The sequence below is a fragment of the Bos taurus genome, chromosome 3, assembly GCF_002263795.3.
Source record: "Bos taurus isolate L1 Dominette 01449 registration number 42190680 breed Hereford chromosome 3, ARS-UCD2.0, whole genome shotgun sequence".
NCBI classification, from domain to species: domain Eukaryota; kingdom Metazoa; phylum Chordata; class Mammalia; order Artiodactyla; family Bovidae; genus Bos; species Bos taurus.
In genome coordinates, this window is record NC_037330.1 from 115,458,965 (window position 1) to 115,486,218 (window position 27,254).

At 50.0% G+C, this 27,254-nt stretch overlaps 1 protein-coding gene across 9 annotated transcripts in view; it reads left to right on the forward strand.

Moving 5' to 3' along the window:
* Nucleotides 1–27,254, forward strand: part of AGAP1 (ArfGAP with GTPase domain, ankyrin repeat and PH domain 1) — a 561,115-nt gene that overhangs the window by 414,811 nt on the left and 119,050 nt on the right. For 8 of the 9 annotated variants that reach the window (XM_024990256.2, XM_024990257.2, XM_024990258.2 and 5 more), the window contains one exon: nucleotides 25,420–25,581. The exons of the other annotated variant lie outside the window; for it this stretch is intronic. In XM_024990256.2, the coding sequence (XP_024846024.1) occupies nucleotides 25,420–25,581 (162 nt within the window). The remainder of the gene's footprint in view (nucleotides 1–25,419; nucleotides 25,582–27,254) is intronic. 9 annotated transcript variants of the gene reach the window in all.

Sequence of the window (27,254 nt, forward strand, 5' to 3'; positions counted from 1 at the left end):
AACAGTGGTCGAGGAACAAGCAGGAACCGTTCATCCCGAGGACCGAGCTCAGAGCAGCAGGTCAGGGGGCAGGAAAGATTTATGACAATGTTTTTTAAAAGTTGGTATTGGAGTGGAGTTGATTTTCGAAGTTGTGTTGGTTTCAGGCGCGCAGCAGAGTGAGTCAGTTACGTGCGTAGACGTACCCGCTCATCTTTAGATTCTTTTCCCGTAGAGGCCACTACAGAGTATTGACAAGACACACATCACTATACGTAAACTAGGGAACTAATAAGGACCTGCTGTGCAGCGCCGGAGTTGTGACAGTTTTGACACAGTTCAGCTCAGTTCAGTTCAGTCGCTCAGTCGTGTCCGACTCTTTGCGACCCCATAAACCGCAGCACGCCAGGCCTGCATGTCCATCACCAACTCCTGGAGTTCACCCAGACTCACATCCATCGAGTCAGTAATGCCATCCAGCCATCTCATCCTCTTGTCGTCCCCTTCTCCGCCTGCCCCCAATCCCTCCCAGGATCAGGGTCTTTTCTAATGAGTCAACCATTCTCATGAGGTGGCCAAAGGATTGGAGTTTCAGCTTCAGCATCAGTCCTTCCAATGAACACCCAGGACTGATCTCCTTCAGAATGGACTGGTTGGATCTCCTTGCAGTCCAAGGGACTCTCAAGAGTCTTCTCCAACACCACAGTTCAAAAGCATCAGTTCTTCAGCGCTCAGCCTTCTTCACAGTCCAACTCTCACATCCATGTATGACCACTGGAAAAACCATAGCCTTGACTAGATGAACTTTTGTTGACAAAGTAATGTCTCTGCTTTTGAATGTGCTGTCTAGGTTGGTCATAACTTTCCTTCCAAGGAGTAAGTGTCTTCTAATTTCATGGCTGCAGTCCCCATCTGCAGTGATTTTGGAGCCCCAAAAAATAAAGTCTGACACTGTTTCCCCATCTATCTCCCATGAAGTGATGGGACCGGATGCCATGATCTTAGTTTTCTGAATGTTAAGCTTTAAGCCAACTTTTTCACTCTCTTGTTTCACTTTCATCAAGAGGCTTTTTAGCTCTTCTTCACTTTCTGCCATTCTTTTTGACACAGAGAGTAGTGTAAATGTGATACGGCATAGTTTTTCGGCATACTGTTTCAAACATCGTGCCTTCGAATCTTTCACTTTTGCCCTCCCCTGCTGACCCTCTTTAAGCTTCAGCAACCCCACACCCCGCTGTAGCTGGAACCACAGCCTTCATGGAGGATGGGGTGTCCCTTGTAAAGCGTGTCCCCCCCTCACCTTTGGACCCATCACCTGTCACTCCCAAAGGACTCTGCCCCTGCAGTTACCCCATCTGCTTCCTGTACCATCAGATCCTCCTGGGTGTTGGGTCCTTCCATTCAGCAAGCAGGCCCACTCGGGCGTCTCCCATCCTGGCTCCATGGCCCTCTGACCTTTCTACTCCTCCTCAGCGCTCCTCCTCGAACCCTCCCAGAACCCCGTCTATATTCGCTGTCTCTGGTTACTCACCGCGTGCTTTCTCTCTGGCCCATCCCTGTCTCGCCCTCTCCCCGCACGGCTGGACCCCGCTCTCTTCCGGTGTCCAGGCCACCCACCCTGTCCACCCCAGGCGCTCCATGGCTCCCTTTGCCATCTGCTTCTCGGGGGAGCCCACTGCCGGCTCCATCATGCTGGACACCCTCTCCTGTCTTGGCTCCTCTGACGTTGCCTTCTCTGGGTTCTACTGCTACGCCCAGAGGTCTGCGTCAACATTGGTGATGTTGCTCAGGACTCAGCCTCTCTCCTCAGCCCGCGCCCTGCTCCAGTGGGCCCAGCCAGCTCTCTGGACAGGGAAGACCACCAAGGCCACAGCCAGCCTGACGCCACCTCCTCCACTGCACACAGGTGACCAGTGGCCTTCTTGCACAGCTGTTGACCAGTTCACTCAGGCTCGTTAAATTCATAGCAGAACCAGGTGTCCTTCTAGAAACCTGTGTTCGCACCAACCTCCCCACCGTCTCATCTTCCCAGTGGCTCAAGTCTCAGATGCAGGGCCACTCACGCACGAGTCCTCCCTTAGCCTGACTCTGAAGGACCCGTTCTGTGGTGAGTTCTATGGACTTGACTTCCTGGGGCGCGTGCCAGCCACTCACCCGCTGATCTCCCTCCCTTGTGTCCACCACTCGCCCTGCAGCCCTGCCTCATCTCCTGCCTTTTTTCCTTGTTTCCCTAAAGTCTTCCAAACTCATCTGTAAAAGAAAATAAACATGAGCCCCTGTTGCCTCTGCCTGCACGCACACCCCGTGTCTCCCCCCTGCACGTGGTGTGTCTTCCTGATGTGTTGTTTCTGGCTGACCAGGACGGCTGGTCTGGGCCCTGAGGTCTCTCTGTCAGGTCTCCCGCCCCCCGCCTGGCTCCCTCTCCATGGCTCAGATGTGCTCTGCTCGGATCTGGGCGAGTCACCATGGCCGCTCAGGACTCAGTGTCCACATGGCCTGAATGGCCCAGCCACCTTCCCCCAAATGTCCTTTCTCCTGAGCTTGACTGTGACCTGGCTGTCACTGCACCACTTCTCTGTTTGTCTCCTGCCTGTTGGGGCAGGTCCCTGCCCCTTCCCATCCCGTGACCACGTCCAGAGTCATCCCATCTGGCTTTCTCGTTTGTCTCCTCCCTGAGCCTCTTGTCTCGCCAGACCCCTGAAACCACAGCCCGCACGTCGTCACAGCATCTCCCTCACTCACTAAATGCGCTGACCTCCCTCCCGAGTCCCCTTGGATCATCGGTAGGTCATCCCCAAAGAGGGGCGGACCCCGTGGTGACAGGGGTGGTGTGATGGGCTTGCAAAGTGAGCTCCCGGGCCTTTCTGCCAATTTCCTGTGATAAAAATTCTGAGTTTTTAAGATTTAAAACAAAACGCTTTGCCCGCTGCTCTAGAAACTGTTTCCTAGCAAAGCCAATGCCCCTTATGTGGAACAGAGAGGGTGGGGAGAATGTTTCAGTTTCTGGCCTAAAACATTCCCGGTGGACCGTGCGAGCACCTGGGCAGGTTTTTAATGTATTTGTCTGGCTCCATCGGGTCGTAGTCGCGCCAAGCAGGATCTCCGTTATGTCATGCGGTACTTTTCATTTCGGCGTGCGGACTCTGCTTGTTTTCATGGGCTTCAGTCATTGCAGTGCATGGGCTTAGTTGCTCCACAGCCTGTGGGATCTTAGTTCCCCAACCAGGGATTGAACTTGCATCCCTGCATCGCAAGGTGGATTCTTAACCACTGGACCACCAGGGAAGTGCCTCGTACAAATTTTTAAATCAGTTGACAGTCAGAGATTAAAACTGAGTTTCCTTCCTTCAGTGATCTCAAGCCGTTTCAGAATCATAAGTAAGATCAGTGCTCAAGTTAGTAGGGATAATCTAGATTAGGTTGTGAAAATGCATTTCATGGCATTTAGTTAGTTTTATGTTTAACCTCAGTTATTCCACAAATATTTATTGACCACTTCTGGTGTGTCAGCCGCTGCCCTGAGCCTGGCAGTGGAGCCAGGGGTCAAGAAGGAACCCCTGGGCCTCTGGAAGAGAAACGAGAAAAAGATAACCAGTAAACAAGCAGGGATCAAGAAGGAACCCCTGGGCCTCTGGAAGAGAAACGAGAAAAAGATAACCAGTAAACAAGCAGGGATCAAGAAGGAACCCCTGGGCCTCTGGAAGAGAAACGAGAAAAAGATAACCAGTAAACAAGCAGGGATCAAGAAGGAACCCCTGGGCCTCTGGAAGAGAAACGAGAAAAAGATAACTAGTAAACAGGCTGAAATGTACTTGGTCAAGTGGAGAGAAGTAAAGCGAGGTTAGTAAGCGGTAGCTGTGATATACATGTTTGTGTTCAGAAATGGGGTTCTGAGTGAACATGTGAATTACTGAGCCTTCTTTCCACTGGGACTGTAAAAGCGGTTTATCCGTTCATTCATTCATTCAACCAACATCGTGCACTTTACCATGCGTGGCGGTTCCCCGCGGTGTGTTTGGAAACGGCCCTGGAGAAGACAGATGTGTTACTTGGCCTGAAATGCTGGTAGGAGGGCATGTGGCCTACCGGGTGGAGGGAAGGGTGTGTGTCCCAGCTGGGAAAGGCATGGTGTGTGGGGAGCTTTGTGGGGTGAATGATGAAGGGACTTAGCTGGAGGGGAGACCCCCAGGTAGGAAGGACGATTAGAAAAAGCATCCCCAAAAGGTTTGGGCTTGAACCTGGGCAGTCAAGTGACCTCAGATTCTCAGGGAGGAGTAATTGCCTTTACAAGCTAACTCCTGAGTCCATGTGGGTGATCATCAGTGTAGAAAGATGAGGGGGAGGTGGGCTAGGGGGGAGTCAGGGAGTCCAGGCTCATCAACCCCTTATTCTCCTGGAAGTCTAGAAGTTTCACAGACAGTTTTACAGTTTTAGTTTTACTAAATTTTACAGTTAATTTCTTGTATTTGTTAGTTTGGTCCCAGCAGTTTTAGTTGCAAACTTTCAGTTTTAGGGTAATTTTTAAAAAGAGAGAGAGAAAGAGAAAACATCACTAACCACCCCCCACACAACATCCAGTGAGACATAGGTAGAGTGGTGTGAAAAGATTCATCAGATATATACGTGCCCTTTCTCCAAGAAGTGCGGTCGCACAGAGTCGGACACAACTTAAGCGACTTAGCACGCATGTGTGCATTGGAGAAGGAAATGGCAACCCACTCTAGTGTTCTTGCCTGGAGAATCCCATGGACAGAGGAGCCTGATGGGCTGCCGTCTATGGGGTCGCACAGAGTCGAACACGACTGAAGCGACTTAGCAGCAGCAACAGCAGGTAGGTAAGTAGATAGACAGATGATAGATGGCAATAGAGAGAGAAATTGGAAGTAGGCAAGGGGGATGGATGGACCGAGGGGCAGATGAGATTAGGTAGGTAGGTAAGGTGGTTGATAGATCGTTAAGCAGAGACAGGTTGGGGTGGCTGGCTGGCTAAATGAGATAGGTAGGTAGGTAGGTGGGTAGGTAGAGTGCTAGGTGATAGATTGATGGACAGCTGATAGATTGTCAAGAGAGAGCTGTGTGCAGATCAGGCTTATCCTCGAGCTCTCTGTGTGTTTACTCCTCTAGTATTTGTACATTACATTGGTTTTTGCATTCTTGAACTTCTTTCAGTGAATATATCTTCCCTTACATCTTTGCTTTACTCTCTGACAGATAAGGTTATTAACAGAAAGTGATATTAATATTAATTACACAAGGATACTAAAAATTTTATATCACAAGGAAACAGATGGTTATTTTAAATGGCTTAAAATTTTGCTCTTTTATAGGAAGAAACATTTTAAACATATTTAGTTATAAATGCTATTTTAATTGCTACATTATTTCTGCAGTGGGATTTTTAAAATCTTATTACATTAGCAGGGGAATGTTTCTCTATATATTTCAGAGTCTCTTAAAATGTGTTCTTATTTACAAGAAAATTATTATAATTACATTTAAAATACAGTATCCAAGAGCTCAATCTTATTGATAAGTGCATTATACAACTCCCACACCTGATCTTTCCCTGGCCACAGTTCAGATTTCAGCTCCACAGGAAATCCTCTCTCTGTAGCATTTAGCCACGATTGCAACCAAGCCAGTTACCTTTTTACATGGGCTCTCTGTTTTTCATGGTGTTTATAAATATTCAGTCCTTACCCGGTCTCTGAAGTTATAACTGAGGGAAGCATTGCTCCTTTAGAAATGCTTTGATGTATTATATAATTACAAGACAGAAAAATATACTGCAAAATTTTCAACTTAATTTTACAAGATCCGGAAACTCAGCTTGCAGCCAGCTGTTGGCTTCTTGGTTCCTTTCATCTCAAGCTGTGCAATGATACAGAAGGTGAAATAACCATCTCTACTGCCCAAAACAGCCATCAGAAATCTCCTGTCTGAGTGCTGTTTTCCTTTGACATCAAAATGTCCCGGGAAGTCGGTGTCCGGGAGCACCACCCTGCCGGCTCCAGGAGAGACGCCTTCATGGTGGGGGTGCAGAGGGAAATTGAAGGCTGGGGGCACGTCAGGCCGCCATCAATCAGAAGGCGGAGCAGAGCCAGCAAGACACGGGGGTCAGGCCCCCAGATGAGATTTGTGAGCCGGCAGCATGCGTCCGGGCCACCCATTCTGGAAAAATTATCATCCTGGGATACCATCTAAAGCAGTCAAGGTTGGGGCTATTGCCTGAACCAGCCCCAGGTTTTTATACATGTCTGTCTTCCAGGGCGCTGGCAAAACTATAAACCAAAGTGTTAGCCATCAAATCACATGAATACAAACTCCTGGACAGTTATTTTTTTAAAGAAATTATTTGTCCTTTCAAACAATACTCACTTTTTTCCCACAGTGTTCATTGTGCTGTTTTTCATTTTTAAATTCTTTGATTTCTAGAAGCCCTAATAATGGAAGTGCGGTCGTGAAAGTGCCACCAGTGGGCGTGACATCTGTGTATCATGTGGCTGGAGCACAGTCAGTGGGTGTCGGCCATGCACGTGGCAGCCTGCTCTGGGAGGTCTGCCTTCTTCCTTCTAGCAAGTGGGTTGACTCGCCTATCCCTTCATTAATTTTTGTGATAGTAACTTTCTACTTTCCCTAATTATAAAGCATTACATTTTAGAAAAATTTAAAATGCAGAGAAGCTTTTTGCTGTAAAAACAAACAAAAAACTCCTGTAGTAAACTTTTAGTCTGGGGGAGTGTACCCTTCCAGTGCCTGCGGTCCTGCTTATTTCCGAAAGTTGGATTATGGCATGACTGGCTTTAATCATAGATGTGTTAAGTTTCTGTACTCTCTGTGACTAGCAATAGAGGCGTGGTTAAGTAAGTTACAGTACAGCCCTTACTGGGCTGCCACATCGTCCTGTTAATGCTGCCTTCCGTGTAATGGCCGGGGAACATGCTAAAGACGCTGTAGGTGCCCTCATGCTGTGAACCGACATCAGCATGACTCGTGTGGTCCCACCGCTCCCGGCCCTTCTCCCGTGCTAAGCTGGGGAACCGCTTCCCACGCCCATGTGACCTCCCCACCCCGTGCCCCATCAGATACCGCCTTGTCCAGGAGGCCCTCAGCTCCCTTCTCTGCTCTTTTCCCTCCATACCACGTCCCACCTTCCAACCCTTGTGACTCACCCGTTGATTTTATTATCTGTCGTCTTCCCCACTAAAACTGAAACATCTTAAGGGGGAGGACTGGGTGGCTCAGGTGGTAAAGAATCCACCTGCCAACGTGGGAGGCTCGGGTTTGATCCCTGGTCTGGGACAACCTCCTGGAGAAGGAAATGGCAACCCACTCCAGTATTCTTGCCTGAGAGATCCCATGGACAGAGGAGACTGGCAGGCCATAGGGTCGCAGAGTCGGACACAGCCTAGTGGCTGAAACTACAACACAGAAGGAAGAGGATTCCGTCTGGTCCACCTCTCTGTCCCAAGGCCCAGGACGGGCTGATCTCCATCAGGGACAGCCCGGGAGCCTCCCCGCAGGCTTCCATAAGGTACCAGAGTCATCGCCCTGCGCAGTCCTGCATTCCGTGCTTTAGACACACTGCCCCCTTAATCTGTTGCAGCTCTGAGTCTCAGAGAGTCTGAATAACTGGCCAGGGTCACAGAGCTGGCAGGACCTTGTGTGTGCAGATGGGCTGGGGGTGTGTGCGCCTGAGTGGAAAGTGCGTGGGGTGGGGGAGTCATCCAAGATCCAACTGTTTCCCCTTGTTCTCACTTCAGTATTCAGAAGTGAATACCTACTACCTATGTAAAGTGTTTTACAGAAAGTTATCCCAAAGATTTTACATAAAATACTTTACAAATATTTTATGTAAAATATCCTGAATATTCATTGGAAGGACTGATGCTGAAGCTGAAGCTCCAGTACTTTGGCCACCTGATGCAAAGAGCCAACTCACTGGAAAAAGAGCCTGAGGCTGGGAAAGATGGAGGGCAGGAGGAGAAGGAGATGACAGAGGATGAGATGGTTGGATGGCATCACTGACTGGATGGACATGAGTTTGAGCAAGCTCTGGGAGATGGTGATGGACAGGGAAGCCTGGCATGCTGCAGTCCATGGAGTCACAAAGAGTCGGATACAACTGAGCAATTGAATTGAACCGAAAAAAAGAAAGTGAAGTTGCTCAGTCATGGCCGACTCTTTGCGACCCCATGGACTGTAGCCCGCCAGGCTCCTCCATCCATGGGATTTTCCAGGCAAAAGTACTGGAGTGGGTTGCCATTTCCTTCTCCAGGGGATCTTCCCAACCCAGGGATCTCCCACATTGCAGGCAGACTCTTTACCATCTGAGAACTGCTGCTGCTAAGTCTCGTCAGTCGTGTCCGACTCTGTGCGACCCCATAGACGGCAGCCCAATAGGCTCCTCTGTCCCTGGGATTCTCCAGGCAAGAACACTGGAATGGGTTGCCATTTCCATCTCCAATGCGTGAAAGTGAAGTCACTCAGTCATGTCCGACTCTTAGCGACCCCATGGACTGCAGCCTACCAGGCTCCTCCATCCATGGGATTCTCCAGGCAAGAGTACTGGAGTGGGGTGCCATTGCCTTCTCCAATCTGAGAACTGAACTGGTCCCAAATATGAATTCTGTAGTTAGGAAAAACACAAGTGAAGAGGTGAACATTTGAGAATTTCCACTGGTACTTTGTTAGGAGCTGTGTTCAGCTTGCAACTTGAAGGGTCAGGAAAGTGTGGTCCTTGACTGGTGTTGGTAGAGCCAGGAGGAGCAGAGCAAGGCGGGGGGGCTGGGGTGGGGATTTGAAGCTTTGGGGCGGGGGTAGGGGGTGGTCAGTAGGCGAGCTGGGACCTGGTGGGCAAACAGAGACCAGAGTCAGGACACCACCGGGCTCCCTGCCCACATGCTGCCTGTTGCCACACAGAGGAGAACGTGACCAAGACAGCAGGAGACCCGATCCAGCTCAGAGCAACCGGGTCAAGTCATGGGGAAGCCACAGAGCCTGTCCCGTCCCCTGGGGAGCAGACATCACCCCAGTAGGGACTGGGATTACTCACATCAAGTGTCCACAATAGGATGAACCATAGCTTAAGAGTCTCATGGCTTTGAGCAAATTGCAATGTTCAGTAGTCAGAGCACGTTCTCAGGCCGGAAACCCAGAACAAGGCTCTGGATCCTGGTCTTGCCCGCCCCTTCTCCTTGCCCACACGAGCTCGGCTTGAGCAAACAGGCTTCCTCCGGAGACTCTCCCGACGTGGAGTCAGATACAGTTAGATACTTAGAGATACCATTTTGTTAGATTTTTTTCACGTATTAAAGTTGTATTTGTGGGAATTCCCTGGAAGTCCAGTGGTTAGCACTCTGCACTTCCATTGTAAGGGGCACAGATTCAGTCCCCCGTCCAGAACTAAGGTCCTGCCAGCCTCGAAGCACGGCCAAACAAAAATATGTTAAATTTGTAAGAATAGTGGCTGTAGTGCCTCATGAGAGAGTGGCATTAAGATGTGCTTTTCCCGAGAGCTAGAAAATACTGTGCAACTCCAAATTATCCCTCAGCTCAGCCTGTTTCTCTGCACTTTGTCTCCATGTCATCGTTTTGAGCTTTTTCTTCACAATCGAACAGATCTGGTTAAATTCCTGAGTAGCCAAGGTGGGGTAGATTCGCCACTTCGAGTGCCTACCGAATCCCATTCTTGTGCCCATTTTGCATATTAAGCTTGTAAGTCCCCAGCTCTCTTCACAAATATCAGTATCTTCTCTTTTTTTCCCGTTTCCCACTCACCCTCATGAAATAAGGGCATTTGAGTTGCCCCAGCTGCAGAAGCACCCAGGCAGACAAGGAAGCCCAGCCGTGCTTTGCTGCCCCCTGCCCTTGGGATGCTTTTAGAACTCAGTCACCTGTAGGTCCAAAGGTCAGTCTCTGAAAAGGACAGAAGAGGCACCTTCACCTGGGAAAAGTGTCCTGAGATCTAGCATGAGGAAATTAACTTGAATTTCACGGAAGAAGGAAGAAAACACATACCCTGATTTCTTCCTTTTTTGAGCCAGAGCTGGGGAACCAGAGAGAGCACTAAAAATAGCAGCTGCTCCCAAGAGCCCGTGGCTGCCTGGAAATGGAGGGTCTGAGCTGGGTGACTGGGCGTCTAACCTGGGCTATAGCCCCCGAGGACCTAGAGGAACCTAGGATGGGAAGCCTTTCGAGAAACCCTAAAAGCGCTCCCACCTTGGGACCCAGAGTCTCCTCTGCCCCCCAAAAGTGACAACCCCAGTGATGAGCAGGAGACAGCTGGCCAGTCCCAGCCGCCCCTGTGCTGTAGGACAGGCGTCCCCAGCGGTCCAGGGACTGTTAGGAACCGAGTTGCGCAGTAAGAGGTGAGCGCCCGGGGAGCGGGTGGAGCTTCACCTGTGTCTCCCCATCACTGGCATTACCACCGGAGCTCCACCCCCTGTCAGATCAGCAGTGGCATCAGATTCACGTCGGGGCACGAGCCCTAACCTTCAAGTCAAGGCCGCATATCCTGAGATGGCCACAACAGAGGAAAAATGGGCGCAATAGTCGTGATGCACTTGGGTCATCCAGAAACCACCCCCACCCCCCGCCCCATCTGTGGAAACACTGTCTCCACGAAACCGAGCTCTGCTGCCAGAAGTGCTGGGGACCGCTGCTCGGACATCACAGGGAGTGTGGGCAGGGACAGTTGGCAAGAGTGTATTTAAGAGAGCACCATGGATGGCCAGAACCTTCTGCAGGGAGGAGGGGCGGGGAGAAGAGGGGAAGACTCGTCTTCGTGAGGCCTGGGGGCTGGCAGAGGCGAGGAGGTCACATCCTGCCTGGGGAGGCTGTGGGGACTCGCTTCTTTTAACCTCACCCCCGGGATCCGAGGCGGCGTGGGGAGAATGGGAATGAGCCATCCCCCGGTGAATAGCAGGCGGCAGATTCTACTTCCCGGCTGGGCCACCGCATCCTTCACTGACCCTCCGTCAGCCACACGGGGCTGGGCTCCTGCTCAAGGAAAAAGAGAAAAATGTCAGTTATTATGTTTGGGAGCACAATCTTATCTTTCATTTTATTTTACAGCAATTTCCCCAAAGATCCGCCATAGTATCTGATGGAACCATATTGACAAAATTTTAGCCGTGATAAAGAAAATGCTTTGAACTCCCCGCAAATCCAAGTCAAGATCTCCAAACACTTTCTTCTTTATTGTGTCCTGTTGCATTTTATTTTACTTTTGCCAGGACAAAGCCCAAATTCCAAGGCCGTGCTGAATGAAAGTAAAACGATAAAACTAGAGTGGTATGATGGGAGTCAGTTCTTTTTTTTTTTTTTTTTTTTTAAGAATTTTCTGGTCTGCAGGCTAAATTATTAACTGCCTTTTTGTCAGAAGTAATTTAATATTAGTTTTTAAACACCACCATTAATTTTAGATGTTACACTCCGATTTCTCATTTTTGTGGAAAAAGACAAAATAAGAGCTGCTCATTTGGCCGATATTATTAAACCACTGAAGAGGGCTGTACTTTAAGCAGCACTTCAGAAATGAAATGGCCTTTGGTCTGTGGTTTCGAATGGAGATATTCTTCATGGTGTCTTCATCCACGGGCTTACTGGGAGAGGCAGCTATCCTAAATATAATCTTTGACAGATTTTCAGGCAACGTAAAATATGTGTCACGTTACAAACTTTATACATCCCTGACGTGCTTTTCAATTTGAGACCGACATGAAATGGTCATGAGATTCAGTAGCATAGAACACAGAAATTTAGGGCAGGTTTTCAGATGGGCTTTTCAGCCGTCATGAAACCTCTTACTTGCCCAAAGCTTAATAGTCATAATTATTAGATCTCCTTTTAGCTTTCTTCTTTTTGTCATTTTCAGAAGTGATGGCAGAATGAGATTAAGGTTGTGGCGACCATATGTTACTAATTATGCTGCAAAACAGACATAGCCTGGGATTGTTCCAGAAAAAGCAGGGTGATTGTCACCCTGGTCAAGCTGGCTCATCTGAGCACCCCTTTGTTGTTGTTCAGTCGCTCAGTCGTGTCCGACCCTTTGCAACCCCATGGACCGCAGCACGCCAGGCTTCCCTGTCCATCACCGACTCCCAGAGCTTGCTCAAACTCATGTCCATTGAGTCGGTGATGCCATCCAACCGTCTCATCCTCTGTCGTCCCCTTCTCCTCCTGCCTTCAGTCTTTCCAGCATCAGGGTCTTTTCCACTGAGCCAGCTCTTCGCATTAGGTGGCCCAAGTACTGGAGCTTCAGCTTCAGCATCCGTCCTTCCAGTGAACACTCAGGGCTGATTTCCTCTAGGATGGACTGGTTGGTACCCTTTGGGGCAGCCTTTGTTCCCCTGGGCACAGTCCGTGGGAGTTACTCATTTTATTCCTGCCCAGAGTCGGTGGTATACTTGTGTCCTAAGTGGCAGAATCTTGGGCTTCAGACACACTGTACTGTGCCAGCCTGCCCATCTCCACGTGTGCTGGGCAGTTTTTGCATCATTGGAACGTAGGGCTTGCCAAATGAAGAAAGCTACAAGGCTGCTTCCAAAGAAGAAATCTTCACTACCAAATCTGGGTAGAGACAAAACAGCCCACTCTGATCTACTCATTTGCTCTGGTTTGGGGAAGTTTCTGTTATTCTGCGTGCTAAGTGCTAAGTCACTTCAGTCATGCCTGACTCTTTGCAACGCTATGGACGGTAGCTCCCCAGGCTCCATGGGATTCTCCAGGCAAGAATGCTGAAATGAGTTGCCATGCCCTCCTCCAGGGCATCTTCCCAACCCAGGGATCAAACCTGTGTCTCTTACATCTCCTGCATTGGCAGGAAATTTCTTAACGACTAGCACCACCTGGGAAGCCCTACCTAATACATATTAATATTTGTGACCTGGTCAATATTGTTAGCCTCATCTCTTATTAATACAGCACCAGACTGATTCCCAAATTCCAAGTGCAGACGACCTGAATGTCTCAAGTTCTTTATTCAAATGGATGCAGTGCCAGCCCTCACCTGCCTCTGGTTAGAGACATGAGTGAGTTGGTAGCATCTAGTGTTCAGGCAGAGGAAGTCAGAGGTTAACCCCAGCCTTGGAATCTACATAAAATATGCATCACAATCATTAGTCATTAGCAGCAGGTTAGCAAAATTCTAAAACAGCGGGAAAGAGAAATACTCTTTTTCAGTGGCAGTTACAGAAGTCATCTCACACTTTTCAAAACAAATTCGTAAGACAAATCCTCACATTTAAATACAGAGTTGATCCATATTTTTATCAAAAATGTTTAATTGTTGAAAGGGTATACAGGTGTGAAACAGGTGCCCACAGCAGCTCATGATGCAATTTTAAATAAATGTATTCTGAGTACCTCTTGCCTCTGCAAGTCCAGTATCAAATTACATTTGAATTGGTCTGTTTGGTTTTGCACTAATTGTATCTGTTTTTTTAAACACATGGGCTTCCCGGGTGGCGCTAGTGTTAAAGAGCCCACCTGCCAATTTGAGAGACTTGGGTTCAATCCCTGGGTTGGGAAGATCCCCTGGAGGAGGGCATGGCAACCCACGCCAGTATTCTTGCCTGGAGAACCCCATGGACAGAGGAGCCTGGCAGGCTACTGTCCTTAGGTTCGCAAAAAAGTCAGACACGACTGAAGCGACTTAGCACACACGCGTGCAAACACAGCGTCTTTCTGCTGTGTCCCCAGGGCCTAAAACGGTGCTTCTCACAAAGTAGACGCTGGGTGGCTGCTTGCGGACTGGTGCCTTGCACACGTATGTAGTCAGATCATACTCATCTGAGTGGGGGCTTTGTCACCTGAGGTCCCCAGTGATTGCCGGCTGCCCTCCAGCTCCAGGGCTTTCTGTGCAGAACCACTGAGAAGGGATTATCAACGGAGCCCACCCTTTAAACCACCCCCTGTGCCCTTCCTCCTGTGGGCTGAGTGGCTCAAGGCAGGAGGGGGTCCTGCTTACTATCCTCCAATCCCTTGACTGGGGCGATTGTTAGGGCCCAGGTGTGCGGAAAGGAATGGAGTTTCTGAGCCGTGCGGGGCCTCCCTTTCAAGCGGCCGGACGTTTGAAGCACCTGATACCATCACTTACTGGCCTGCCACCCACCATCAACAAAGGCTTGGGAACCACAATCAAGCCTCCTGTCCCACGGCTTCAGAGACAGTAGCGAGATGATATACAACAAGAAGTTTTTCAAGTATTATTTTAAATGTTGAGAAGATATTATTTTTGTGACTTTGCAAATGATCATTTGATTTCATCCAAAAAAAAGCCACCGTTGAGTTCAAACATAATGTTACATGTGATGACGCCCAAGGGAAATTAACATCTTTTTAAAAGAAGGTACAATTTATCATCTTCATAGGGTAATCATTTATTTTCCAAAGGGCTCAAAACTGAAAGGACATTTAATACAGATTTTTCAGCTGGTATTTAAATAATATTTAAATCCTCTAGGTCATAAATATACAAGGATAGAGATACTGGATTTTTTGTTTCTTCCAGCATGCAGAGACTTTCCTTAAATATGTAGGGTTTTTTGTGCTACAGTTTGTGTCTTGGCCATTCTTTTTTGTTTTTTTGGAAGACTTTTTACTGAGCACCTATATTTGGTGTTTGGTGCCTACTGGCTGCTAGACACACGTAAAGAAGTTAAAGCTCGGGGGGCCACCACCACAGAAGGGGGACATCCCCCAGAATCAGGTCACAGCACTTCGAAGGTGGTGGTAGGGGTGCAGTGTTGTGTGGGAGCTGGGAAGAGGAGCAGGGAGGATGTCACGGAAGGGTCGTCTGGCCCCGAGCTCCCAGCGCCTCTCTAATAGTTATCAGAACTTTGCTTCCTAAATTTATAATCTTCTTTTAGTTCAGTTCAGTCAGTCATTCATGTCTGATTCTTCGCGACTCCATGAACTGCAACACGCCATGCCTGCCTGTCCATTGCCAACTCACGGAGTTTACTCAAACTTACATCCATTGATTAGGTGATGCCATCCAAATAATCTTCTTTGGGGATCAGTAATGTATGTTTTTGGTGTTGCAGTTCTGTGTTAGGAGTCCTCGGTTTCAACTTATTGGGGGATTTTTTTTTTTCTTTAATCAAGGCGTAGTTGATGTCCAGTATCACATTCGATTTAGGTGTATGACGTAGTGATGCACAATTTTTAAAGGTCATATCCCATGTATATTTTTACAAGCAATCGGCTGTGTCCCCTGCGCTGCACAGAATGTCCTTGTCAGTTACTCCACGCAGAGTAGTTTGAGCCTCTTGCTCCCCACCCCGTCTTGCAACCTCCCCTCTTCGCTCTCCCCACTGGTAACCACTGGTTTGTTCTCTGTATCCGTGGGTTGGTTTCTTTCTTTTTTAGACTCACTAGTTAGTTTTTCAGATTCCACATATAAGGGACACAGTGTTTGTTTTTCTCTGACTTGTTTCACTAAATACCCTCCAGATCCCTCCGTGCTGTGGCAGGTGGCACCTTCTGACTCTCTTATCTGGCTGAGTGGCATTCTTTTGTATGTGTCTATAGATGTCTAGCTAGCTAGCTCGGTAGATAAGTAGATATCTCGCATCTTCTTTACCCATTCAGCCGTTGATGGACACTCGGGTTGCTCCCGTATCTTGACAACTGCAAATAATGCTGCTGTGAACATTGGGAAGCATGTATCTTTTCAAATTAGTGGGTTGTTGTTTTTTTTTTCAAGTAAATACCCAGGAATAGAATTGCTGGCTCATATGGTAGTTCTATTTTTAGTTTTTAAAGACACCTCCATACTGTTCTCTATAGTGGCTGCACCAATTTACATTCCCACCAGCAGTGAACGAGGTTCCCTTTTCTCCACATCCCTGCCAACTCTTGGTATTTATGAATGATTACTGTTAAAAAAAAAAAAAAAAAAAAAAACAACTTGCTTGCCCTTTGTGGCCACATTTAACTGGTTTTGAGGATTAGGGCTAAGAGCAGGCCAGTGACCCTCCACGCCCACCTGGATTGCCTGCCCCCTCCGTGTTCTGTGTCCAGTGTGTGTATGGATGCCGTCTCCTTACTGGAATGTCAGCTCCCCAGGACAGGAGCTGTGTTTCCTTTGGCTGGCACAGCTCCAGCAGAGAGCCTGACCGGGGCGAGCGGGTTTGTCCATCCACTTACCTGGCGGGTGGTTGGCACTGCCCTGAGCACAGGGTCCAGGCACCGGGTGGTACCTTGCCCTCCTCCTGCACTGCCAAGCAGTGTGAGGGAGAGTCCACAGGGTCCAGGCGCCAGGTGGCACCGTGCCCTCCCTGCACTGCCAAGTGGTGTGAGAGGGAGAGTCAAGTCAGGCTGGCCCGTGCTGCCAACCTGCACACCTGGAGAGTGGAGTTGCTGTCGACCGAGGCGGAGAAGGGGCAGGTTGGGGTGTGGCTGGCCAGGGCCAGGTACTCAGGGGTGTCGTTTCACCCATTGTGGTGGAGATGCTGAGACCCAAAGGAGATGAAATACCCAGTCACACAGCCAGGTGGGAGTTGGAGCTGCTTTTCTGATCCCACAGCCGGGCTAGTTTCTTCTCGTGGAACTCATGCTGTGGTTCTCTCCCTGCCCCATCTCCCTTCCTTTATGGCCACTTGATGTCTGCCGTTCTAAGGACTGTGAACTTCTTCGTCAGGAGGCATGCAGAATAAGTTGAACTGGGAGTCAGCCAGCAAGTGGTGCCCTCACTGCCTGCCGTGGTCGGCGGGAAGTGCGGAATTCGTTGTCTTGGGCCCTTCCCTTGTAAACTGCCCTCATGCAATAATTATGAATATTAAAAAATATATGAAAAGTATTGATTTATGGTAAAAAAAATTTGCATTCCATCTAAGCAGCAGGGAAATAGTTAAGCATGCTTAAGCACACTCTACTCTTTATTTACCTTTTTCACAGTGTGACCCTAGAGCAACGGAAGGATCTATGGCAACCAAATTACCTCCTGTTTTAGTCTGGGCGTCTGTGTATTAGGTTTTCTTAAAGCTGGGAGCACCATTGCTCTACTTTTTCAAACCACATGATGTCAGTAGATGAAGAGCAGGGATGAGCCGTGAAGAAGCAGCCTTGTCTTCGTGTATTTCTGTGTCTTGCTCAGAATGAACCAACTGAACACATTCAGGACCCTGGACAGAGCCCTCCAGGGATGGGTGGAACTTTAGCCTGCCTTCCCGCCTCCGTCAGAACCATATCTTGTGTAGGAGCTGGAAATTTGATTCCAAATAACTTCATAGAAACAGTTAAGTTTCTAAAGATGGGACATTTTTGTTATCAAAGAAGGATCATGCATCCAATTAACTTCTCTATTTAGCTGAGTTTTCTTCTAGACGGCTCAGCCTCTTCCCCAGCCCGCTAGGCCAGTGGAGCCTCCCGTGTGTAAGAGAATCTCTTTGTCATTTAACAATCGTCAGAGCCCAACTTGAGAAATGGGTTGTGGCTGATTATGTAAAAAGAGATGAGGCTGCCAAGAGGCAGGAGTCTCTTGAAATGATTTCATTTCCACCTAACAGTACTGCTCATAGCACCTTTTTGCATTTTTCGGGAGCACACTGGATTAATTTAAACTTGTGCAGCTTGATTCAGCTAAAAATCAACTAGAGAACAATTTAATATTTGACCCTTACATATAAAATCCTGGCCTGCGTTCCCCCAGATTGGGCGATGGTATCAGGACATGATGAGCATCCGGCAGAAGGAAAAACTAAAGGGACCCCAGGAGACGCTTACAGAGCCTGCTGTCGTGGGCAGGAAGGGACAGGTGACAAGGTGGTGAAGAGTGCAGGGCAGCAGCGTCTCCCAGGAGGTCGGAGGGAAGGGGTGTGGCTCAGAGAGGGGGAGGACATGAGGAAGCTTGAGAAGAGCAAGGCTCCCCCCACAGGCGTGTGCTGTCCTCCATAGGACGAGGGGGACGTGGGGCGGCTCCCTCAGAGGAGTGATTGTCACAGGGTCCACCCTCTGTGTGACACGTAGAACCAGGTCCCGGCTGGTGGCTGGAGACCCAGGCAACCACGTAAATCCCTGCACTCGATGGTGTGGCCTGAGGCTTGTGACTGGCTTAGCTAAGGTTCCTGAATGTCCCCAGGCCCCTTGGACCACCTGCTCTGACCCCGAGCCTGCAGTCTTTCTAGCCTGCCGCACCACCTTCTTTTGTCTCCCTCATTCCGTGGCTTTGATCTCTGAATACAGTTTTTTGTTCAGTCACTCAGTCGTATCTGACCCTTTTGTGACCCCACAGACTGTAGCCCGCCAGGCTCCTCTGTCCGTGGGATTTCCCAGGCAAGAGTACTGGAGCAGGTTGTCATTTCCTTTGCCAGTGGATCTTCCCGACCCAGGGATCGAACCCATGTCTCCTACACTGGCAGGCAGGTTCTTTACCACTGAGCCACCATGGAAGCCCATTTAATACAATGACCCCAGCTCCCCACCCATCGCTGCCTTTTTTTTTCCTTTTGCTTGAAAATAGCTTTATTGAGATTAACACTCAGAGCACATATAATTCACCCATTTATCACTGACAGTTCAGTACTTTTAGTATATTCACGGATAGGGGCAACCATCGCACAGGCCTAGAACATTTTCATTGCCTCAGAACGAAACCCCGCACCCTAATTAGCGATCAGAATTTCTGGGGGATTTTGAAGGCTGTTCTGGAAACATAGGTCAGTAAGGAAGGGCTTCCAGTAAACGAAGACCCACCCCGACCGGTCTGGCTTCCTCGCCCGAGACCTCGGGGCGGAACGGAAGTCAGCCCGGGTAGGACACCCCTCTCCCCGTCTTCTGCCTTCACCCCGGCCCCCACTATTGTCTTCCTTTCCTCCCACTTCTGTGAGTCCGTCGAACGCTGTGTTGTCGGTCCCTTTTCCCCAGCACCTGTCATCTTCCCGGGCCCCCCACCGTGTCCCCGCTGCCCCTTCTTCTGACACCGTGTACCCTCTGTGTGCGCGCCGCCAGCCGCAAAGGGAGCTGGACAATGTGCCGGGCTCTGAAACATCTTCAGAGATGGGGATTCAAGTAAACCTCCTCCTGTTGAAAGCTCCCGTCAAAAGGACTGTGAGAAGGGGCGAGGTTTTGAACTTCACTTCACACTCAACCTTTTAACAGAGGCCCGGGATGTTGTGATTTCCTTGGATGGCAGAGGTGGCCTGGTTCTTTATTTACCGGCCCACACGTCTCTCTGAGCTCCAGGGAGAGCAGAGCCCTTCGTGAAGGTCCAAATTGGCTTTATACCATCGGCTTTTGTCTTGAAGGAAATGGGTTTTAATGGACCGGCTCCTGTGATGGCTTCATCTTGAGTGTTTGAAAGGTTTCAGCTCTCCAGTGATCTCCCCCACCACCACCACCCGTCCCCGACAAATAGCTGTCTTTGATCATTTTGAATTCTCGTAATACCAAAACACGAAGATTTTTTTAGTTCTATGTGGTTCCTAATCCTGTCAAATGAGCAAGGTAGGCTCTATTTGAGAGTGAGAAAGAACAGCTAATATGCATTCACGGTCCTTTCCCTTTTTTAATTTTTTTAATAGACATTCAGGCTTCTGTTTTATAGTTTTATTTATTTACGGTTCTTTGGCCGTCCTGGGCCTTCATTGCTGCATGGGCTTTTCTCTAGTTGCAGCAAGGGGCTGCTCCGTAATTGTGGTGCTTGGCTCACTGCAGCGGCTTCTCTCGTGGAACACGGGCTCTAGAGTACTCAGGCTTCAGTGTCTGTGGAAGGTCGGCTCAGCCGGGCTCCCGGGCTCTGGAGCCCTGCTGTTGTGACTTCCCTTCAGCTCAACGCACAGAGTCTTTCTGGACCAGGGATTGAACCCATGTCTCCTTGCTCTGGCAGGATTCTTTACCGCAGAGCCATCAGGGACGCCCTCCAGGCTTGTGAGCATGCCTTTTAAAGCATTCCCCATCGTTCCATCACTCAGTCATGTCCGACTCTTTGCAACCCCATGGTCTGTAGCCCGCCAGGCTGCTCCATCCGCTGGGTTTCTCCAGGCAAGAATAAATACCGGAGCGGGTAGCCGTTTCCTTCTCCGGGGAATCTTCCCCCATCTAGGGATGGAACCCGTGTCTCCTGCATTGGCAGATGGAGTCTTTACCGCTGAGCCACTGAGGAAGCCCTCTTTCTTCAACACTAGGAAATTAAGTCAGCCTGCTCTCAGGACCATCAGCAGCACCCCCAGACAGCGTGCATGGGGCAGGGCGGGGGAGTCCTGCAGGGAATTCTTGGTGTCCCCTCTGCAGGTCAAGCCCAGTAAGGAGGAGTGGTGGGAGGTGTCCCTCCCGAGCCCCTGGCTCCCTGAAATAGACTGGGGGGTGACGAGCACACGTCTGCTGGAGGAGCACTGGCCGTAGTAATACAGGTTTTGTTGCAGAGCTAACGGTCACGGGGACGCTCAGCTCCCACGCAGCACGGCGCAGGACTCCCCCTGCCCGGCACACACACTGGGAGACCCCTTGGGAGAAGCAGGGCCTTGGGAGTCGGGGGCACGGAGCCCGGTCTATTTGAATAGCTGCCGGAGATGTCAAAAACCCATCCTCACACCTGGCACCGACGGCCATCACCGAGGCACGCTCCCCGCAACAGTTCATCGAAAATGGCCCAGCTAATGATCGGCTGGGCAGATAATCGGAGGAGAGTTAATTGTAAGGTTCGATATGGCATCTTGTCAGCAGAGATAAGTTGTCACGTTTTCCACTTGAGCTGAAACTAAATGATTGTAAAATAAGTTATGAGTGTCCTTGGGCCTGTCTGCCGGAATGATGGCTAAGAATACATTCCTGGCCCATCAGTCTCGAGCAGGCTGCTTGATATTTATGCGGACAGAATGTTATTTTATTCCCCCTCTAGTCATGCTTGTCAGCTCTCCGAGTGAAAAGTTAAACTGCTTCTTTGACTCATACTTCACGTACTGAAGCTCGAGAGCCTGCAGATTGTTATCATTATTGCTCGTATTATGTATTTTTTGGGGTGTGGGTTGAACATTGATGCCCGATTGGGAAGAACTAATGGCTAGCATTGAGCGCGCGGGATGGCGGAGGACCGGCCCATCCCGACTCAGCGCCGCATCTCAGGGGCTCCAGGTCCCTCCTTCAAAGCCGGGTGAGAGGGGGCATAATGAGGCGCTCCCCTTTCTAATTTGCTGTGGCTTTCTTCTCTCCCCGTCTCCCCTCTTCTGCCCTCTGCTTCGCCCCCTCTCACGTTTAAGGCCATCGACGGGGCCACCTGTCCGGTGTCCACTAATTGATACAAAACAAGATGCGTTGTTTGTTCTCAGGAGGAGCGGACTGTGTTCTGCGGGTGCATTTTCAGGGTCTGGGGTTGGGCTGTCAGAGGCTTTTCAGGTTGAGGGATACTTTGTCAGACAAGAGGAGTCATCAGAGATGGAAAAGCACAGCACAGAAGCCCAGTGTGTTTTGATGGGTCGTATTTTAAACCAGGGGACTGTTTAAACACCTCCTCTTGAAAGGGAGTTCTCAGGATCTAGGAGCCGGGCATTCAGATACCAGCACCCAGACACGGAACCCAGGTCACTAGAAACCAGAGCATCCTTGACGTGGCACCCAGCCTGGAGAATGGTCAGGGCTGCCGGTGACCTTCTCTGCTCCAGGCCTCCCTAACCACCACCCAGCCTGCCCCTGCTCGGCCTCTGTTGCGACTCGCTACCCCAACCCCATCCTTGGGGCCACAGACGCCAGCCCCTCGCCTGGTGGGTGCTCCTGCTGCTGCAGCCAGCCCACCTGGCCCCAACACACAGTTCCTGGCAGGACCCTTCATTCCTGGGCAGCTGCTTGGCTTTGCCCAGCAGTCCACCCCGGAGCTGTCCCTGCCCCCACGGACCCCAGCCTGGAGCACCTGGTTTTCCCAGGGACTTCGGTGCCTGACTCCCGCTTAGCCCACCCACTGTGGATGCCCGGCCACATCGTGGTTATCTGTCCTTCCTCCAGCGAGAGACTTGGGATCACGTGTGCAGGGCTTGGGCCAGCATTGAGGCATTGACCCGGGCAGGGAGAAGAGACGGGGCTCCAGCGTCGCCTGCAGTCTCTAGACTTCAGCAGTGGTGCTCTTGACCGGATCTTGGTCCTGTGAGCAGCAAGCCAGATGGTAGATGGGAAATGCTTCTCGGTTTCCAAGCAACGGGTACACATCACTTCCTTTATCCTTGCCCCTCCTTGTCTGAGACGGGATTCCTGGGCTCACAAACAGCTGGTCCTGCTTTCTGGTTTCGTCATTGTGATCATTGTTTCTATTACTAGCTGACAGCCCTGAGTTATTCTGAAAGCTCACCTCCCGCCTCCCTCCCTTCCTGCGGGGCCCAGATCAGGACCCGTGTGTTTTCGTTCTGCCCTTCACCCTCCCCACGCCAAACCCGCTCCTGGCCCCTTCCCTGGCTCCGTGGTTCCTTTTTCTCTGTGTAATGCATGTGTATTAGAAATGCTATTTTTAAAAGATTTATATTATAGAAGACTGGGACCATTGAAAAGGTGAAAAGCTAGCAAGAGAGGAGCCCTCCGGCAGTTAGCCATACTCCCTGGACCTGGAGGGGAGGGGAGTCTATAGGGGAGGAGTCAGACCCAGGGTGAGTGTGCCTTTGGTGGAGAGCAGGCAGCAACTTGGAGAGAAAATGAAGAAGAAATGACCATGTGGATAAAGAGTCAACCTAGAGACCCAGTCTCCTGGAGGCAGGTTCTCCTGCAGGAAGGAGCCGTGGGTTGACTCTTATACCCTTCCCAGGACAGGCTCCCAGAGGCCTTGGCTCCACAGGGGATGGGAAGAAGGTTGACCCTCCTGACTGAGCAGGGATGGGAAAGGCACTGCTGGCCTTAGGACGTCAGGAAGTTGCTTCCTAGGACATTCCTGGAGCTGGGTGTAGAGCTTAAAAGATACAAAGTTGTTTTTTGTTTTTTTATATTTCTTAATACATGCTAAAATGTTCCAGGGGTTCATAAAATAAAAGTATTTTAAATTCATATTTCCAGTATCTCTTTATAAAAATGTTGTTTGCTTATTTGTTTTTGGCTGTGCTGGGTCTTCGTTGCTGCAGAGGCTTTTCTCTAGCTGTGGCGAGTAGGGCGCGGCTCTAGTCGCCACGCTTGGTTTCTCACTGCAGTGGCTTCTCTTGTTCTGAAGCACAAGCTCTCGGCATGTGGGCTTCAGCAGCTGTGGCTCCCAGCCCTAGAGCACAGGCTCATCGGTTACGGCACATGGGCTTCAGCAGCTGTGGCTCCCAGGCCCTGGAGCACAGGCTCATTGGTTACGGCCCATGGGCTTCAGTAGCTGTGGCTCCCGGGCCCTGGAGCACAGGCTCATCGGTTACGGCCCACGGGCTTTGTGTAGCTGTGGCTCCTGGGCCTTGGAGCACAGACTCGTCGGTTATGGCCCACGGGCTTCGTGGCTGTGGCTCCCAGCCCTAGAGCACAGGCTCATCGGTTATGGCCCATGGGCTTCAGCGGCTGTGGCTCCCAGGCCCTGGAGCACAGACTCATCGGTTACGGCCCACGGGCTTCGTGTAGCTGTGGCTCCCGGGCCTTGGAGCACAGACTCGTCGGTTATGGCCCATGGGCTTCAGCGGCTGTGGCTCCCAGGCCCTAGAGCACAGGCTCATCGGTTACAGCCCACGGGCTTCATTGTCCCTGTGGCAGGTGGGGTCTCCCCAGATCAGGAATCGAGCCTGTCTCCCCTGCACTGGCAGGAGGAGTCTTTACCACTGGGGCACCAGGGAGACCCTCAAGTATCTTTATATTCAAAATCAAGTCATCCTTCTGTTCAAAACCCTGCAGCGGCTCCCCAGAGTAAGAGCCGGGTCCTAGACAGTGTCTGGGCCCCTTCCTCTCTGATGACACCCTGTCTGAGTCTCCCGCCCTCACTGGCCCTGGCCAGTCTCCCCTCTGTGTTTCTGGGACACCGCCAGCATGCACACCTGGTCTTAGGGCCAGGTTCAGGTGATTTCCTCCTCCCCAAGGTATGCACGTGAGTTCTCATGTCTTCACCATCTTTAATCGTTGGCCCACGTGTTGCCTTCTCATCAAGACCCTCTCTGTACCCACCCCACCCCTCCACCACCTCTGTAATGTCCACTCTCCATGGGCTGCTTTCCCCTTTCACCACCTTGTGACGAAGTCTGGGCTGTGACCCCGTGGCTGTCTCAATGCCACTCAGACAGGGACCTTTGTTATTCTCAGTGGTGCATCCCAGACATCTAGAAAAGTGACTCAAAAGAACAGTAAGTGCTCAAAAGAACATTCGTTGAATGAATGAATGTTTATTAATTCATCACACAGAAGGTTCTGTCTTTTGAGTTAACAAAGATGCTGTGTCATGAAATGATGAATTGTTAGGAGCTTGGAGGTATCTGGATGGTGTTCCTTCATCCCTTTCTCAGTGAACTTGTTTATTCTGCTGAATTGCATGTTCATTTCAGGTCTTTTAAGGGTGTTGTGTTCTTCTCTCTGATAAAGTTAGACATCATTAGTTGAGAGTTTCACTTCCGGTGCACTGGTTTTAACATTTTGTTAAGTAGGTTCAGCGAATCAAAAATTGCCGGGTCTGCCTTGGGCTTCTAAGCACTGTTGCTGGACATTGGTGACACAGGGAGGCGGCCTGCGGCGTCTCACGAGTGATCAGCTGACGTCTGGTCCTACGACGTCTTGAGGGAAGGAGACAGAGAATCAGACATACCTGTATCTTGTGCGTAAGCACACACACGGCTCAACCCCACTTAAGATGACACTCTGCTATGTATTCCTGAGCATGTCTTTCATTCCTAATAGATTATTTGTGAGAAGAGAAAAATAAACAAGTAAACCCCCCCCCCCACCGCCACTTTCCTTTTCCAGAACTCCAAACATGCAAAATAGAGAACTTTATAAATCAGATAAAGATGAATATGATATGGTATCACTCATATGTAGAATCTTCCGAACTTATGGTGACCGGGGGAAAGGAGAACGGGTTGGGGCTGACATACGCACGTGACTATATATAAAATAGTAACTAAGAAGAACCCACTGTGTCGCACAGGAAGCTCTGCTCAACAGACTGTAGTGACCTATATGGGAAAAGAATCTTAAAAAAAGAGTGGGCGTATGTGTATGTATCACTGACGCACTTTCCTGCACACCTGGAGCTAAAGCAACATTCAAATCAACTCTACTCCAATAAAAAAATTTTTTAAGTAATAAAGTTGGAGAAGCACTGGTCTTAAAAAAAAAAAAAAAAAAGGAGGACTTTCAATTCTCCTGAGCAAAAAGAAGATTCCGAAAGGGGCTCCTGCTTTGGAATGGCAGGTGGCATGTTCGGGCACGGGGCGCCCTGACCTCTGAGCCCCCGGTTCGGAGACTGTTTCTGGGGCTTGGTAACTGGAGGAACGTTGCTGTGGTCCTTGGCAGAGTCTGGTTTCTCCGTGCTGACCTCTGCGCTCTTTTCCTTTTCCGGTCCGGCGGCAGACACGGGGCTGGGCGACCCCCTGTGCTCGAGCCCCAGCATTTCCAGCACCGCCAGCCCCAAGCTCGACCCACCCCCCTCCCCTCACGCCAACAGAAAGAAGCATCGGAGGAAGAAAAGCACGAGCAACTTCAAAGCCGACGGCCTCTCCGGCACCGCTGACGGTAAGGCGCCCCCCCACCCCACCTTCCAAAGACTTTCGGGGGCAGAGTTCACGTTTCTGAAAAGTGATTCTCACTCCTCTCATTCGTAGCATCGTTTACCCTCCGAACCACAAATGCTCGGGGATGCAGGTCACTGCGTGTGCTTTCTATTTACGAGGCGGTGCTGGGGGCCCTCCTCTCTCCCCATTGATCCTCCAGACTGCCCAACCACATCAGCTGTCTTACCTCCTAACAGCTGCCGCTGGGTCCATGGTGACACTGGTGGCCCAGCCCCCCAGTCATCCGGGCAGGTTGTTTGGTCTTGCCCGACCTCAGCGAGCTGGGTTCGGGTGTCCGCTCCAGCCGAGCTGTGCCCCGTTGTCTTCATCCAAAAAAGACCAGCCTCCTGATGTAGGAGTCTCCCCTGATCCCCGCTAGACTCAGCTCGAGTTAAGACAGCCGCTCCGACCCTGGCTTCCAGATTCGGCTGATGATAACCGCCCCTCTATTAATGCCCATCGCTCTTGTTGTTTTGTGAGCTGCATTAGTATTTCTGTGGGCACCGTCTGTCTTGGTTCTCCTCTGACTTGTTGAAGTCAGGTTTTATGCTCAGGGCTGGGCCCACATGATCTTTCAGAAGTGGCTCCTTCTGATGGAGTTACTTTTTTTTTATTCCTTGGTGTGCGAGTGGAGGTGGACATGCACACACGGGCATGGTAGGAGGTGAAATCAATACATTGTAATAAACAAGTTAAAGAGATACTGCAAAGGAAAGTTCAAATGTGAGGACACTGTCGTGTAACATGAATAATGATTGGTGAGACCAGTGAGAGTACAGGAGCCTGGTTTCAGCAAGGATTCCACGTGTGCCAGAAACAACCTTTGTAACTTACGTCCTTTTCTTTCTCTATCTCTGCTGCACTTTTTCGGAGATACTCTTTTGACTGTTCAAACTGCAGGTTTGAGTGTGAAAGAAAGTGCCTGTTCCTTCCTAATATCTGGAGATAAGCTTAAATGAGATAAGCCGCCCATGATGCATTTGTTAGCAAGGCAGGAGCAGAGTTTACAGTACAAGCGCTGTGTCGTTTACCGTAATTCTGTGAGTCCGTAGCATTTTCATTTATAATGAGGAGACCGAGGTTCAGAGTGTCAGGGAGCTTGCTGGAGCTCTCACGGTGCCAGGAAAGAGTCTAGAAGCCCTTTTTCAGTGCCAGTCTTACCATTTTGCCTCCCATAGCTTCCTGCTAACAAGTTTAGCCCATAAAAACGGATTTTCTCCTGTTATGATAAATGAGGATGATTCTGTTACATCAGCAGTGGTGAAAAATAATGATTGTGAATCAAAGCACCCACTCAGACACCACTGGCCTTCCCACTGGAAAATAAATCACCCACAGATGCTGAGCATTGATGCAACGCCTTCCAAAAACTTCAGCAGAAAGCCCCCAGCCACAAATGGGTGGCCACACACCTACCCCCTACAAGAGGACTGGGGTAAAGTCGAGAAGATGCGTGGCCACCGGCCAGGTGGGGAGCAGGTGCCCCAAGGGCCCCGGGGAAGAGTAGGATCTGCCTCAGGGGAAGGGCTCAGGCCCATTTCACAGATAAACGTCCACTGTGCTTGCCACGTGTTCCAACGAATGACTTTTGTTAAAAAGGTACCACTTGGTAGAAGCTGATTATCAAGTCCACCT